Consider the following 17,568-nt stretch of genomic DNA (forward strand, 5'->3'; position numbering starts at 1 on the left):
TGCGAGTCCCGCGGACATGAAGGATTAAGGACATTTCAATCTACCGATCTACCCGCAAGTGCTGAATTAATACTCACACATACCCCTTTTCCACCAGCATGAACCGGGTGCCAGTTCAGAGCCAGAGCTATTGCCAGTCCGGAGTTGGTTCGACTGACGAGCTCTCTAAGATCCGGTTTGCCTTTCCACAAGGCCAGAGAGGTAGCCTGGAAATCCAGACCTAAATATAAAAGATTAATGGTCTGGCGTCGACTAATGAAACTCGGCCAGCTCGAGGGGTGGCACCAAGCATGCATTTGAAGATCTCACTGCACGCAATTGGATAACACTACGACCAATCACAACAATAAACCCCATACGCTTAGCTACCAGCGGAGCTAACTGGTAGATTAGACTCTTACCGTATCCGGTCGGCAAAACAGCAAAAACGTCCTTCTTGCAAAGGAACGACTCGAGCGGCGTCTTCTGTTCCTGTTTTAGATAAAAAGCCAAGTCTAACTCGTTCATTGTAGCGGCCAAAGCCGTTTCAAACAACTGCTGTTCATCCATAGCCATCTTGCAATGTTTACTAATGACTTCGACGTCACAGTGCTGTCGTCTTCTGTTTAGCTCGCCTCTGGCCCGCCTATATCAGATAACCCCATGTGACTGGTGCAGCTCAGATCGAGGGGCATATTTAATGAGCATCATTACTCAACACCAGAGTAACTCACTGAGCAAATTCAACTTGTGCTCTCGCAAGAATTCTGGATTACCAAGGTACCAGAGAGCCACCACAGAGCCAGATCTTACGTCACTGTATACATCTCATGTTGCCCAGCAACGCTAGCGTGGCAGCGCCAAACACAAACACGCCAGGCTTGTTCGAGATGGTTCGGCTTCTCGCAGACCGATCGGCTCATGACATCAAAGCACTGCGAAAGCGATCCAAAAGCACAAGGAGTCGTATGCTCTCCAAACACTCCCGCAGCTCCGGTCGGTCCGTGCCGCTCCGATGCATCTCGAACGAGCCTTCCATCAACAATGGAGGTCGTTGCGTTACTATTGATGCTCATGGCTTTGCGAACCTACATCGGCATCCAAACACGGCGAATCCAACGTGTTCGTGCAGCTCGCCGTAACTTGCATAGACGGAGATTACAATCAAGCTGCTATTAGCTCGATTAGCTGCTATTTGAAAAATGGCGGTCACAAGTTTCTGTTCGTCTTGTTGGTCACGGTAACCCCGCCCCCAGCCCCTGACGCAAGCGGTTCTTACTTCTAGACCAGCAATGTTTTTTGGTGCTACTTAAGAACCACTTTTCCTGGTTCAGAGCTGGTGCTTTGGGTGTCGAAAAACAAAGAACCGATTTGAAACTAGGCTCTAGCTCCGAACCAGCACCAGCACTGCCTTGGTGGGAAAGGGTTAACAAGTCAGTTTATTTGGCGAATTAAACTTGTGAGGTAACGCAGCACTGTTTCACTTGGTCTATCACACTAAACTGCATTTGAGTGTGTTGAAAGTTATAATGTTATTCTATGTGTTTGTTTGTCTGTATGAGACTAGCAGTAAGCTAGATGAACATTAGAATAACATACTGATCATATTCTAACATTTCATCATGTTGAGCTATATAACATTGATTAGTTTTATGTACATTTGCTCACCTGTCTAATAAAGTACATGCAAGACGTCTCGGTCGAGTCGAAGTTTGTCACGGACGTGGAGCTCTCGGCATCTCCAAAACACCACACCGATATTGATCCTCGTTTTAGTTCTCCTTTTGTCCCAAAGTCTACTTGCCATGGTCCATAATGTTTGAACGAAACAACTCCATGAGCGTGCCGCTAGACGTAACGCAGTTGTCGCCATGGTTACTATGGCAGTACGAGCGGAAACCAGTGATAACGCGGATATTACGTCATTATTTAAAATTGGAATTTCTCTGAAATTAAAAATCTTTGGGAACTTTTGGGATACTGAAAGTACACAACTACAGGAAATATATATATATCACACTTTGCAAGTGATTTTTGGTTATTTTATTACAAAAATCGTACATATTGTAGCTTTAAACACCTTACAAGAAAACCAACACGTTTTTAAATCTTTTTTTTTTGCATTTTGATTCCGTGTTAACTGTAGCAACAAACTGTCAGAATAATATACCCATTTGTTGACATTTAGCGAGAAACCTTATAATTTAGAAAATAAAATCTTATGTCTACCTTCAACAATAAGGGTGTCCTCCCTTGAGATGTAGCCACACCCTCCAGTGTCATATTGCATCAACCAAAACCATTTTATCATTTAAAGAAATAGTGTATCTTTAATTAAAGGCCATTGTCATGCTCTTAAAGGGTTAACCCATTGAGCACAGTAAATCAAACTAAACGGCCCACTTCGCCTGCATTCACCCTACATTTATTTTTAAGAGTGCATTTACTATTGGAAGCTATGGCCAAAAAGCCTCTGAAAAGAGCAAGAAAAAAAAACATGGGAATGTTCAGGTTATGAAATATACTTTAATGTAGGACACATACAAAGAATACACAAGGAAAATCATGATTATCCTATTTGAGTCTGCCCTCCCACCATATCCGACTCCCTCATCTGTGACTCCCTCCACATGGTTTCTTGGGGAACGGTCCGGTCTTCTCCCACAGACTTGGAGTAGTAATACCAATCACACCGAGAGCAATTATCTCTCCAGCATTCCCACTGAGTTTACTCTCCTCATCTGAACCCATTCCCAGATCATCCTCCTTCTCATGAACCACCACCGCACGTCCCAGAATGGAATAAGGCCCAAAGAGCTTGGCGTCTGGAAGCGTCAGGAACTGCCTTATAACTCCTCGCTCGGAAGCAAAGTTGCCCAGGTCTCCAGGATGATGAGGGTGGTCAACGCCGTTTGGATTATAATGAGGACCAACAGTGATGCAGCCTTGACTGAGGTCTCCATACTGATGGATGTGCATGGCACGCTCTTGACGATCGGTGGCAGGCAAACCACGGAGGTTGATTTTCACTTCTAAATCTCCATTGGGGAAGAGCTGCTTGAAGAGGATTTGCCCAAAGATCTTTGGCTGGTTACGTGGCAAATTGGGGCTGGGAGTTACTTCACAAGTGGCATAGATTGTGTTGTCGAACTCCACGACTTCCGGCTGTGGAGCTTCAGGCAAACAAGCTGGATATTTGGAGAACTCTCCTCCTTGTATATGCAGCGCCAGCAATATCAGAGGGAATATTAGGATGATTTTCTCCATGTTGATCTTTAAAGCCTACAATGAAGAGTGGATTCAGTCAAATCATGCCGTTTGGTTTAAGGATGTAATATTTTTGATAAAAGGTCAAAGCTTTGAGAATGGAAGTTGCATTAGGTAAAATAGCACAACCAGATTAGTTTGAAAACATTACATTCTTGCACTTAAGTATATTTTTTATAGCTTTATTTTCAATAATATGTACTTCTTTTTAAAGCATGCTAAAGTGTACTTTTTTCACAAGGACAGGTCAAATAAAAGACAAGATCTATACTTTTGCCTAAACTAACTTTTTTTTAGTTGTACTAAATCAAGTCAGTTGATGGAGAAAATGGAATGGAGAAAAAAACAAAACACAAGCCTAAAACAGCAAAGGTGCATTACCGTATAGCTGAAAAGTTGTCCTCAATCCGTGTGGAGCCTGAATAGTGCAGTCACAAAAACACTACAACGCTTAATCCGTGTGCAGTCCTGACCTGGGGTTGAGAGAATCACACTTTTGGCTGCTCTTTTAGGAACTCATGTTGAGCTACAAGTTAACCATGATAGTCTGTTAGTCACTAATTAAGTTCACCTGTGTTTCATTTAGCTCCCTTTGTTTGCCTGTTTATATATAGCACTCAGTTTGTTCAGTTCTTTGTCTTGCATTGCACAATGTGTTCTCCATTGTAGATTATCTCCATTGTTTTGTGTTTATTAAAAGAAGTACTGCTATGGATTCATCTTCACTTCATTTGGTGGCTCATTTGTGACTCATTAATTCTTAGTGTACAATTCCACTTGACGTTCATGCTTGACACCACTTCTCATAGCAGATATTCATCTCACATAAGTGAATAGCTGACAGTTCTTCTTTTTCATGAAGCCATTTCTACAGACTCTGATGTACCAAGCCTGACAAGCCTATATTACACATACAATTGGACTGCTATTTAATTGTCTTTGAAGGCAGAAGTAAACATTTCTGAGGGAATGATTCTTCTATGGCATCGATGTTAAAATCCCCTTTTAGTAGATTGAATGCATGCAGGTAAGGTGGGACGCTTTTTGTTAAACGTGTCATTTAGATATACAGTACCTAGATGTTTTTTTCTTTTTATTACTTTTGTTAACTTTAAGGTCCGACTTTAATATTTCATTTTGAATACAGTTGATATGTGTTATTTGCAAGGTATATACCAATAAACATTTTGAGACCATGCACTCCAGACAAATTTCTTTTCAGGTAATGTGACCCATCCCTAATTTATCAAAAAATGATCCTGGATCTTAAAAACACATGATTTATTAACTCATCACACAAACATATTCCACAGCATATTTAACAGACCCAAAAGCACATAGATAGGCTATGATGAGTAATACTCATCAGTTCACTCAATGCATGTGTAAAGTTCAAAACAACTAGAACATATCTCATGTTGACATGAAATTGGATGAAATTTGAATATCAGATATCTTAATGAACTCTACAACATATTACAAATGGAACTACAACACATGCAACAACAAATAGGCTAACAAAAATTCAATAAGAGGAACATTTAAAATGGTAACCTTATTGTAAAACTTTTTTTCTGTCTGTTTTCTCTAAACACTGTAAATCAACTTAAATTGTGTCCATATTTTAAAGAATTATATAGCGGCATCTACATTTTAATAATAATAATAATAATTTGTTACATTTATATAGTGCTTTTCTGGGTCCTCAAAGCGCTTTACAAGGAAGGGGGAATATCCTCAACCACCACCAATGTGCAGCATCCACCTGGATGATGCGACGGCAGCCATATTGGGCCAGAACGCCCACCACACACACCAGCTTAATGGTGGACAGAAGACAGTGATGAAGCCAATCAGTACATGGGGATGATTAGGAGGCCATGATGGACAGAGGCCAAGGGGCAAATTTGTCCAGGATGCCGGGGTTACACCCCTACTCTTTTTCAAAGGACATCCTGGGATTTTTAATGACCACAGAGAGTCAGGACCTCGGTTTAACGTCTCATTGGAAGGATGGTGCTCTTTGACAGTATAGTGTCCCGATCACTACACTGGGGCGTTAGGTCCCACATAGACCAAGGGTGAGCACCCCCTGCTGGCCTCACTAACACCTCTTCCAGCAGCAACGTGGTTTTCTCAGGTCGTCTCCCATCCAGGTGCTGACCAGGCTTGCTAACCTCTTACAATGACAAAGGTGTAGGTTGATGACACATAAGCGGAATTATGGAACTTGTCGTCATGCCGAAGGATCTAATAATGTTTATGGATGAGTGAATACATTGATGTTTTTAACATGACTGTGGTATGAAGCAGGTCGCGATTGCTAATGAGAGACAGATATCAGCGCCACATGCGAGTCCCGCGGACATGAAGGATTAAGGACATTTCAATCTACCGATCTACCCGCAAGTGCTGAATTAATACTCACACATACCCCTTTTCCACCAGCATGAACCGGGTGCCAGTTCAGAGCCAGAGCTATTGCCAGTCCGGAGTTGGTTCGACTGACGAGCTCTCTAAGATCCGGTTTGCCTTTCCACAAGGCCAGAGAGGTAGCCTGGAAATCCAGACCTAAATATAAAAGATTAATGGTCTGGCGTCGACTAATGAAACTCGGCCAGCTCGAGGGGTGGCACCAAGCATGCATTTGAAGATCTCACTGCACGCAATTGGATAACACTACGACCAATCACAACAATAAACCCCATACGCTTAGCTACCAGCGGAGCTAACTGGTAGATTAGACTCTTACCGTATCCGGTCGGCAAAACAGCAAAAACGTCCTTCTTGCAAAGGAACGACTCGAGCGGCGTCTTCTGTTCCTGTTTTAGATAAAAAGCCAAGTCTAACTCGTTCATTGTAGCGGCCAAAGCCGTTTCAAACAACTGCTGTTCATCCATAGCCATCTTGCAATGTTTACTAATGACTTCGACGTCACAGTGCTGTCGTCTTCTGTTTAGCTCGCCTCTGGCCCGCCTATATCAGATAACCCCATGTGACTGGTGCAGCTCAGATCGAGGGGCATATTTAATGAGCATCATTACTCAACACCAGAGTAACTCGCTGAGCAAATTCAACTTGTGCTCTCGCAAGAATTCTGGATTACCAAGGTACCAGAGAGCCACCACAGAGCCAGATCTTACGTCACTGTATACATCTCATGTTGCCCAGCAACGCTAGCGTGGCAGCGCCAAACACAAACACGCCAGGCTTGTTCGAGATGGTTCGGCTTCTCGCAGACCGATCGGCTCATGACATCAAAGCACTGCGAAAGCGATCCAAAAGCACAAGGAGTCGTATGCTCTCCAAACACTCCCGCAGCTCCGGTCGGTCCGTGCCGCTCCGATGCATCTCGAACGAGCCTTCCATCAACAATGGAGGTCGTTGCGTTACTATTGATGCTCATGGCTTTGCGAACCTACATCGGCATCCAAACACGGCGAATCCAACGTGTTCGTGCAGCTCGCCGTAACTTGCATAGACGGAGATTACAATCAAGCTGCTATTAGCTCGATTAGCTGCTATTTGAAAAATGGCGGTCACAAGTTTCTGTTCGTCTTGTTGGTCACGGTAACCCCGCCCCCAGCCCCTGACGCAAGCGGTTCTTACTTCTAGACCAGCAATGTTTTTTGGTGCTACTTAAGAACCACTTTTCCTGGTTCAGAGCTGGTGCTTTGGGTGTCGAAAAACAAAGAACCGATTTGAAACTAGGCTCTAGCTCCGAACCAGCACCAGCACTGCCTTGGTGGGAAAGGGTTAACAAGTCAGTTTATTTGGCGAATTAAACTTGTGAGGTAACGCAGCACTGTTTCACTTGGTCTATCACACTAAACTGCATTTGAGTGTGTTGAAAGTTATAATGTTATTCTATGTGTTTGTTTGTCTGTATGAGACTAGCAGTAAGCTAGATGAACATTAGAATAACATACTGATCATATTCTAACATTTCATCATGTTGAGCTATATAACATTGATTAGTTTTATGTACATTTGCTCACCTGTCTAATAAAGTACATGCAAGACGTCTCGGTCGAGTCGAAGTTTGTCACGGACGTGGAGCTCTCGGCATCTCCAAAACACCACACCGATATTGATCCTCGTTTTAGTTCTCCTTTTGTCCCAAAGTCTACTTGCCATGGTCCATAATGTTTGAACGAAACAACTCCATGAGCGTGCCGCTAGACGTAACGCAGTTGTCGCCATGGTTACTATGGCAGTACGAGCGGAAACCAGTGATAACGCGGATATTACGTCATTATTTAAAATTGGAATTTCTCTGAAATTAAAAATCTTTGGGAACTTTTGGGATACTGAAAGTACACAACTACAGGAAATATATATATATCACACTTTGCAAGTGATTTTTGGTTATTTTATTACAAAAATCGTACATATTGTAGCTTTAAACACCTTACAAGAAAACCAACACGTTTTTAAATCTTTTTTTTTTGCATTTTGATTCCGTGTTAACTGTAGCAACAAACTGTCAGAATAATATACCCATTTGTTGACATTTAGCGAGAAACCTTATAATTTAGAAAATAAAATCTTATGTCTACCTTCAACAATAAGGGTGTCCTCCCTTGAGATGTAGCCACACCCTCCAGTGTCATATTGCATCAACCAAAACCATTTTATCATTTAAAGAAATAGTGTATCTTTAATTAAAGGCCATTGTCATGCTCTTAAAGGGTTAACCCATTGAGCACAGTAAATCAAACTAAACGGCCCACTTCGCCAGCATTCACCCTACATTTATTTTTAAAGGGACAATGTGTAGCTTTTTAGGTATTTTATTATCTAAAATCTATATTTTTATTCATAAATATGCCCTCAATGGTGTACAAATACCTATGCCAATGTTCAGACTAATCCTCGTAAACGAAGAATTTATTATCTTTATATACATGGGACGGGTAAGTCCACGGAGGCTTCCATGTAGTTCCGCCATCTTGAAAAACTATAATAGCAGAGAGGGACAAAAAGTACTAGGCCAACGCGTTTCCACAACGCGTTTCGTTCAGAGCCAGCGTCACGTGACTGAAGCCAGCAGAAGCGGAGGCGCAGAGCAGTGAGATGCGCTTGTCACTGCCGCGGCAAGTTTAAAAGGCTGCACGGTTATTTATACACCGTTCATTCATACATACATATGAGTCACAGGATAAGGAGTCCTCGTCGTCGAAAAAGTCCAAAATAGATCGTAAAAGGAAACGTGACCGGAGATTACAAAAACAAGGGTTACTGTCAGGATAGCTAATGCAGGAGAAAGCTTTCAAAAGAGACCCTGAAGTTGCCTGCTTTCTTCTCGACAGGTAAGTCAATGTTACAGTCTTAATTACAAGCTTTTTTTTCATTGCTTGGTTGTGTACTTTATTATATAGACAGTCGAACATTTATAGTTAAAAGTTAAACAGGCTCTTTGATGAATAGCAGCTATTGAGTAAAGTAACGTTAGAGAAGGCTCTGATGATGATGATATCTAACAATGCACATACTTAAAAAATATAACGAGTAAAGAAGGCATTACTACTAATTACCATAGTTAATGTTTTTGACAGTCAGTAGTTCATACTGTAACATTCTTTTTTTCGTTGTTTCAAGTTTCAGTTTGTTTTAAATAACAAACATGTTCACCCGAAGAAAAACTCGAAGTGCTATTATAAGACATCCTGTCATAGCTTTTAGGTACATAACGGCTACCGTAGATGCAACGCGCATTTGAAAAAGTGAGGCGCTGGAGAGCATTATTCGTTTGAATGCAAAATACAATTTCACCACTAGATGGGAGAAATTCCTACACAATGTCCCTTTAAGAGTGCATTTACTATTGGAAGCTATGGCCAAAAAGCCTCTGAAAAGAGCAAGAAAAAAAAACATGGGAATGTTCAGGTTATGAAATATACTTTAATGTAGGACACATACAAAGAATACACAAGGAAAATCATGATTATCCTATTTGAGTCTGCCCTCCCACCATATCCGACTCCCTCATCTGTGACTCCCTCCACATGGTTTCTTGGGGAACGGTCCGGTCTTCTCCCACAGACTTGGAGTAGTAATACCAATCACACCGAGAGCAATTATCTCTCCAGCATTCCCACTGAGTTTACTCTCCTCATCTGAACCCATTCCCAGATCATCCTCCTTCTCATGAACCACCACCGCACGTCCCAGAATGGAATAAGGCCCAAAGAGCTTGGCGTCTGGAAGCGTCAGGAACTGCCTTATAACTCCTCGCTCGGAAGCAAAGTTGCCCAGGTCTCCAGGATGATGAGGGTGGTCAACGCCGTTTGGATTATAATGAGGACCAACAGTGATGCAGCCTTGACTGAGGTCTCCATACTGATGGATGTGCATGGCACGCTCTTGACGATCGGTGGCAGGCAAACCACGGAGGTTGATTTTCACTTCTAAATCTCCATTGGGGAAGAGCTGCTTGAAGAGGATTTGCCCAAAGATCTTTGGCTGGTTACGTGGCAAATTGGGGCTGGGAGTTACTTCACAAGTGGCATAGATTGTGTTGTCGAACTCCACGACTTCCGGCTGTGGAGCTTCAGGCAAACAAGCTGGATATTTGGAGAACTCTCCTCCTTGTATATGCAGCGCCAGCAATATCAGAGGGAATATTAGGATGATTTTCTCCATGTTGATCTTTAAAGCCTACAATGAAGAGTGGATTCAGTCAAATCATGCCGTTTGGTTTAAGGATGTAATATTTTTGATAAAAGGTCAAAGCTTTGAGAATGGAAGTTGCATTAGGTAAAATAGCACAACCAGATTAGTTTGAAAACATTACATTCTTGCACTTAAGTATATTTTTTATAGCTTTATTTTCAATAATATGTACTTCTTTTTAAAGCATGCTAAAGTGTACTTTTTTCACAAGGACAGGTCAAATAAAAGACAAGATCTATACTTTTGCCTAAACTAACTTTTTTTTAGTTGTACTAAATCAAGTCAGTTGATGGAGAAAATGGAATGGAGAAAAAAACAAAACACAAGCCTAAAACAGCAAAGGTGCATTACCGTATAGCTGAAAAGTTGTCCTCAATCCGTGTGGAGCCTGAATAGTGCAGTCACAAAAACACTACAACGCTTAATCCGTGTGCAGTCCTGACCTGGGGTTGAGAGAATCACACTTTTGGCTGCTCTTTTAGGAACTCATGTTGAGCTACAAGTTAACCATGATAGTCTGTTAGTCACTAATTAAGTTCACCTGTGTTTCATTTAGCTCCCTTTGTTTGCCTGTTTATATATAGCACTCAGTTTGTTCAGTTCTTTGTCTTGCATTGCACAATGTGTTCTCCATTGTAGATTATCTCCATTGTTTTGTGTTTATTAAAAGAAGTACTGCTATGGATTCATCTTCACTTCATTTGGTGGCTCATTTGTGACTCATTAATTCTTAGTGTACAATTCCACTTGACGTTCATGCTTGACACCACTTCTCATAGCAGATATTCATCTCACATAAGTGAATAGCTGACAGTTCTTCTTTTTCATGAAGCCATTTCTACAGACTCTGATGTACCAAGCCTGACAAGCCTATATTACACATACAATTGGACTGCTATTTAATTGTCTTTGAAGGCAGAAGTAAACATTTCTGAGGGAATGATTCTTCTATGGCATCGATGTTAAAATCCCCTTTTAGTAGATTGAATGCATGCAGGTAAGGTGGGACGCTTTTTGTTAAACGTGTCATTTAGATATACAGTACCTAGATGTTTTTTTCTTTTTATTACTTTTGTTAACTTTAAGGTCCGACTTTAATATTTCATTTTGAATACAGTTGATATGTGTTATTTGCAAGGTATATACCAATAAACATTTTGAGACCATGCACTCCAGACAAATTTCTTTTCAGGTAATGTGACCCATCCCTAATTTATCAAAAAATGATCCTGGATCTTAAAAACACATGATTTATTAACTCATCACACAAACATATTCCACAGCATATTTAACAGACCCAAAAGCACATAGATAGGCTATGATGAGTAATACTCATCAGTTCACTCAATGCATGTGTAAAGTTCAAAACAACTAGAACATATCTCATGTTGACATGAAATTGGATGAAATTTGAATATCAGATATCTTAATGAACTCTACAACATATTACAAATGGAACTACAACACATGCAACAACAAATAGGCTAACAAAAATTCAATAAGAGGAACATTTAAAATGGTAACCTTATTGTAAAACTTTTTTTCTGTTTGTTTTCTCTAAACACTGTAAATCAACTTAAATTGTGTCCATATTTTAAAGAATTATATAGCGGCATCTACATTTTAATAATAATAATAATAATTTGTTACATTTATATAGTGCTTTTCTGGGTCCTCAAAGCGCTTTACAAGGAAGGGGGAATATCCTCAACCACCACCAATGTGCAGCATCCACCTGGATGATGCGACGGCAGCCATATTGGGCCAGAACGCCCACCACACACACCAGCTTAATGGTGGACAGAAGACAGTGATGAAGCCAATCAGTACATGGGGATGATTAGGAGGCCATGATGGACAGAGGCCAAGGGGCAAATTTGTCCAGGATGCCGGGGTTACACCCCTACTCTTTTTCAAAGGACATCCTGGGATTTTTAATGACCACAGAGAGTCAGGACCTCGGTTTAACGTCTCATTGGAAGGATGGTGCTCTTTGACAGTATAGTGTCCCGATCACTACACTGGGGCGTTAGGTCCCACATAGACCAAGGGTGAGCACCCCCTGCTGGCCTCACTAACACCTCTTCCAGCAGCAACGTGGTTTTCTCAGGTCGTCTCCCATCCAGGTGCTGACCAGGCTTGCTAACCTCTTACAATGACAAAGGTGTAGGTTGATGACACATAAGCGGAATTATGGAACTTGTCGTCATGCCGAAGGATCTAATAATGTTTATGGATGAGTGAATACATTGATGTTTTTAACATGACTGTGGTATGAAGCAGGTCGCGATTGCTAATGAGAGACAGATATCAGCGCCACATGCGAGTCCCGCGGACATGAAGGATTAAGGACATTTCAATCTACCGATCTACCCGCAAGTGCTGAATTAATACTCACACATACCCCTTTTCCACCAGCATGAACCGGGTGCCAGTTCAGAGCCAGAGCTATTGCCAGTCCGGAGTTGGTTCGACTGACGAGCTCTCTAAGATCCGGTTTGCCTTTCCACAAGGCCAGAGAGGTAGCCTGGAAATCCAGACCTAAATATAAAAGATTAATGGTCTGGCGTCGACTAATGAAACTCGGCCAGCTCGAGGGGTGGCACCAAGCATGCATTTGAAGATCTCACTGCACGCAATTGGATAACACTACGACCAATCACAACAATAAACCCCATACGCTTAGCTACCAGCGGAGCTAACTGGTAGATTAGACTCTTACCGTATCCGGTCGGCAAAACAGCAAAAACGTCCTTCTTGCAAAGGAACGACTCGAGCGGCGTCTTCTGTTCCTGTTTTAGATAAAAAGCCAAGTCTAACTCGTTCATTGTAGCGGCCAAAGCCGTTTCAAACAACTGCTGTTCATCCATAGCCATCTTGCAATGTTTACTAATGACTTCGACGTCACAGTGCTGTCGTCTTCTGTTTAGCTCGCCTCTGGCCCGCCTATATCAGATAACCCCATGTGACTGGTGCAGCTCAGATCGAGGGGCATATTTAATGAGCATCATTACTCAACACCAGAGTAACTCGCTGAGCAAATTCAACTTGTGCTCTCGCAAGAATTCTGGATTACCAAGGTACCAGAGAGCCACCACAGAGCCAGATCTTACGTCACTGTATACATCTCATGTTGCCCAGCAACGCTAGCGTGGCAGCGCCAAACACAAACACGCCAGGCTTGTTCGAGATGGTTCGGCTTCTCGCAGACCGATCGGCTCATGACATCAAAGCACTGCGAAAGCGATCCAAAAGCACAAGGAGTCGTATGCTCTCCAAACACTCCCGCAGCTCCGGTCGGTCCGTGCCGCTCCGATGCATCTCGAACGAGCCTTCCATCAACAATGGAGGTCGTTGCGTTACTATTGATGCTCATGGCTTTGCGAACCTACATCGGCATCCAAACACGGCGAATCCAACGTGTTCGTGCAGCTCGCCGTAACTTGCATAGACGGAGATTACAATCAAGCTGCTATTAGCTCGATTAGCTGCTATTTGAAAAATGGCGGTCACAAGTTTCTGTTCGTCTTGTTGGTCACGGTAACCCCGCCCCCAGCCCCTGACGCAAGCGGTTCTTACTTCTAGACCAGCAATGTTTTTTGGTGCTACTTAAGAACCACTTTTCCTGGTTCAGAGCTGGTGCTTTGGGTGTCGAAAAACAAAGAACCGATTTGAAACTAGGCTCTAGCTCCGAACCAGCACCAGCACTGCCTTGGTGGGAAAGGGTTAACAAGTCAGTTTATTTGGCGAATTAAACTTGTGAGGTAACGCAGCACTGTTTCACTTGGTCTATCACACTAAACTGCATTTGAGTGTGTTGAAAGTTATAATGTTATTCTATGTGTTTGTTTGTCTGTATGAGACTAGCAGTAAGCTAGATGAACATTAGAATAACATACTGATCATATTCTAACATTTCATCATGTTGAGCTATATAACATTGATTAGTTTTATGTACATTTGCTCACCTGTCTAATAAAGTACATGCAAGACGTCTCGGTCGAGTCGAAGTTTGTCACGGACGTGGAGCTCTCGGCATCTCCAAAACACCACACCGATATTGATCCTCGTTTTAGTTCTCCTTTTGTCCCAAAGTCTACTTGCCATGGTCCATAATGTTTGAACGAAACAACTCCATGAGCGTGCCGCTAGACGTAACGCAGTTGTCGCCATGGTTACTATGGCAGTACGAGCGGAAACCAGTGATAACGCGGATATTACGTCATTATTTAAAATTGGAATTTCTCTGAAATTAAAAATCTTTGGGAACTTTTGGGATACTGAAAGTACACAACTACAGGAAATATATATATATCACACTTTGCAAGTGATTTTTGGTTATTTTATTACAAAAATCGTACATATTGTAGCTTTAAACACCTTACAAGAAAACCAACACGTTTTTAAATCTTTTTTTTTTGCATTTTGATTCCGTGTTAACTGTAGCAACAAACTGTCAGAATAATATACCCATTTGTTGACATTTAGCGAGAAACCTTATAATTTAGAAAATAAAATCTTATGTCTACCTTCAACAATAAGGGTGTCCTCCCTTGAGATGTAGCCACACCCTCCAGTGTCATATTGCATCAACCAAAACCATTTTATCATTTAAAGAAATAGTGTATCTTTAATTAAAGGCCATTGTCATGCTCTTAAAGGGTTAACCCATTGAGCACAGTAAATCAAACTAAACGGCCCACTTCGCCTGCATTCACCCTACATTTATTTTTAAGAGTGCATTTACTATTGGAAGCTATGGCCAAAAAGCCTCTGAAAAGAGCAAGAAAAAAAAACATGGGAATGTTCAGGTTATGAAATATACTTTAATGTAGGACACATACAAAGAATACACAAGGAAAATCCTGATTATCCTATTTGAGTCTGCCCTCCCACCATATCCGACTCCCTCATCTGTGACTCCCTCCACATGGTTTCTTGGGGAACGGTCCGGTCTTCTCCCACAGACTTGGAGTAGTAATACCAATCACACCGAGAGCAATTATCTCTCCAGCATTCCCACTGAGTTTACTCTCCTCATCTGAACCCATTCCCAGATCATCCTCCTTCTCATGAACCACCACCGCACGTCCCAGAATGGAATAAGGCCCAAAGAGCTTGGCGTCTGGAAGCGTCAGGAACTGCCTTATAACTCCTCGCTCGGAAGCAAAGTTGCCCAGGTCTCCAGGATGATGAGGGTGGTCAACGCCGTTTGGATTATAATGAGGACCAACAGTGATGCAGCCTTGACTGAGGTCTCCATACTGATGGATGTGCATGGCACGCTCTTGACGATCGGTGGCAGGCAAACCACGGAGGTTGATTTTCACTTCTAAATCTCCATTGGGGAAGAGCTGCTTGAAGAGGATTTGCCCAAAGATCTTTGGCTGGTTACGTGGCAAATTGGGGCTGGGAGTTACTTCACAAGTGGCATAGATTGTGTTGTCGAACTCCACGACTTCCGGCTGTGGAGCTTCAGGCAAACAAGCTGGATATTTGGAGAACTCTCCTCCTTGTATATGCAGCGCCAGCAATATCAGAGGGAATATTAGGATGATTTTCTCCATGTTGATCTTTAAAGCCTACAATGAAGAGTGGATTCAGTCAAATCATGCCGTTTGGTTTAAGGATGTAATATTTTTGATAAAAGGTCAAAGCTTTGAGAATGGAAGTTGCATTAGGTAAAATAGCACAACCAGATTAGTTTGAAAACATTACATTCTTGCACTTAAGTATATTTTTTATAGCTTTATTTTCAATAATATGTACTTCTTTTTAAAGCATGCTAAAGTGTACTTTTTTCACAAGGACAGGTCAAATAAAAGACAAGATCTATACTTTTGCCTAAACTAACTTTTTTTTAGTTGTACTAAATCAAGTCAGTTGATGGAGAAAATGGAATGGAGAAAAAAACAAAACACAAGCCTAAAACAGCAAAGGTGCATTACCGTATAGCTGAAAAGTTGTCCTCAATCCGTGTGGAGCCTGAATAGTGCAGTCACAAAAACACTACAACGCTTAATCCGTGTGCAGTCCTGACCTGGGGTTGAGAGAATCACACTTTTGGCTGCTCTTTTAGGAACTCATGTTGAGCTACAAGTTAACCATGATAGTCTGTTAGTCACTAATTAAGTTCACCTGTGTTTCATTTAGCTCCCTTTGTTTGCCTGTTTATATATAGCACTCAGTTTGTTCAGTTCTTTGTCTTGCATTGCACAATGTGTTCTCCATTGTAGATTATCTCCATTGTTTTGTGTTTATTAAAAGAAGTACTGCTATGGATTCATCTTCACTTCATTTGGTGGCTCATTTGTGACTCATTAATTCTTAGTGTACAATTCCACTTGACGTTCATGCTTGACACCACTTCTCATAGCAGATATTCATCTCACATAAGTGAATAGCTGACAGTTCTTCTTTTTCATGAAGCCATTTCTACAGACTCTGATGTACCAAGCCTGACAAGCCTATATTACACATACAATTGGACTGCTATTTAATTGTCTTTGAAGGCAGAAGTAAACATTTCTGAGGGAATGATTCTTCTATGGCATCGATGTTAAAATCCCCTTTTAGTAGATTGAATGCATGCAGGTAAGGTGGGACGCTTTTTGTTAAACGTGTCATTTAGATATACAGTACCTAGATGTTTTTTTCTTTTTATTACTTTTGTTAACTTTAAGGTCCGACTTTAATATTTCATTTTGAATACAGTTGATATGTGTTATTTGCAAGGTATATACCAATAAACATTTTGAGACCATGCACTCCAGACAAATTTCTTTTCAGGTAATGTGACCCATCCCTAATTTATCAAAAAATGATCCTGGATCTTAAAAACACATGATTTATTAACTCATCACACAAACATATTCCACAGCATATTTAACAGACCCAAAAGCACATAGATAGGCTATGATGAGTAATACTCATCAGTTCACTCAATGCATGTGTAAAGTTCAAAACAACTAGAACATATCTCATGTTGACATGAAATTGGATGAAATTTGAATATCAGATATCTTAATGAACTCTACAACATATTACAAATGGAACTACAACACATGCAACAACAAATAGGCTAACAAAAATTCAATAAGAGGAACATTTAAAATGGTAACCTTATTGTAAAACTTTTTTTCTGTCTGTTTTCTCTAAACACTGTAAATCAACTTAAATTGTGTCCATATTTTAAAGAATTATATAGCGGCATCTACATTTTAATAATAATAATAATAATTTGTTACATTTATATAGTGCTTTTCTGGGTCCTCAAAGCGCTTTACAAGGAAGGGGGAATATCCTCAACCACCACCAATGTGCAGCATCCACCTGGATGATGCGACGGCAGCCATATTGGGCCAGAACGCCCACCACACACACCAGCTTAATGGTGGACAGAAGACAGTGATGAAGCCAATCAGTACATGGGGATGATTAGGAGGCCATGATGGACAGAGGCCAAGGGGCAAATTTGTCCAGGATGCCGGGGTTACACCCCTACTCTTTTTCAAAGGACATCCTGGGATTTTTAATGACCACAGAGAGTCAGGACCTCGGTTTAACGTCTCATTGGAAGGATGGTGCTCTTTGACAGTATAGTGTCCCGATCACTACACTGGGGCGTTAGGTCCCACATAGACCAAG

At 41.4% G+C, this 17,568-nt stretch overlaps 3 protein-coding genes across 3 annotated transcripts; all 3 read right to left on the reverse strand.

Annotated features, from left to right (window-relative positions):
* Positions 1 to 2,589: 2,589 nt before the first annotated feature.
* On the reverse strand, positions 2,590 to 3,246 carry LOC309484596 (extracellular superoxide dismutase [Cu-Zn]-like; the record flags this gene model as incomplete). Its single annotated transcript, XM_082150920.1, has 1 exon — positions 2,590 to 3,246. The coding sequence occupies one exon, from the start codon at positions 3,244 to 3,246 to the stop codon at positions 2,590 to 2,592; it is 657 nt and encodes a 218-aa protein (XP_082007046.1).
* Positions 3,247 to 9,234: 5,988 nt separating this feature from the next.
* LOC309484597 (extracellular superoxide dismutase [Cu-Zn]-like) lies at positions 9,235 to 9,891 on the reverse strand (the record flags this gene model as incomplete). The annotated part of the gene is made up of 1 exon (XM_082150921.1): positions 9,235 to 9,891. One exon carries the CDS (start codon positions 9,889 to 9,891, stop codon positions 9,235 to 9,237), a length of 657 nt encoding a protein of 218 aa, XP_082007047.1.
* A 4,940-nt stretch (positions 9,892 to 14,831) lies between these two features.
* Positions 14,832 to 15,488, reverse strand: LOC309484598 (extracellular superoxide dismutase [Cu-Zn]-like; the record flags this gene model as incomplete). Its single annotated transcript, XM_082150922.1, has 1 exon — positions 14,832 to 15,488. One exon carries the CDS (start codon positions 15,486 to 15,488, stop codon positions 14,832 to 14,834), a length of 657 nt encoding a protein of 218 aa, XP_082007048.1.
* Between the last annotated feature and the right edge of the window lie 2,080 nt (positions 15,489 to 17,568).

This window comes from Leuciscus leuciscus (assembly GCF_965113295.1).
Source record: "Leuciscus leuciscus genome assembly, chromosome: 20".
NCBI classification, from domain to species: domain Eukaryota; kingdom Metazoa; phylum Chordata; class Actinopteri; order Cypriniformes; family Leuciscidae; genus Leuciscus; species Leuciscus leuciscus.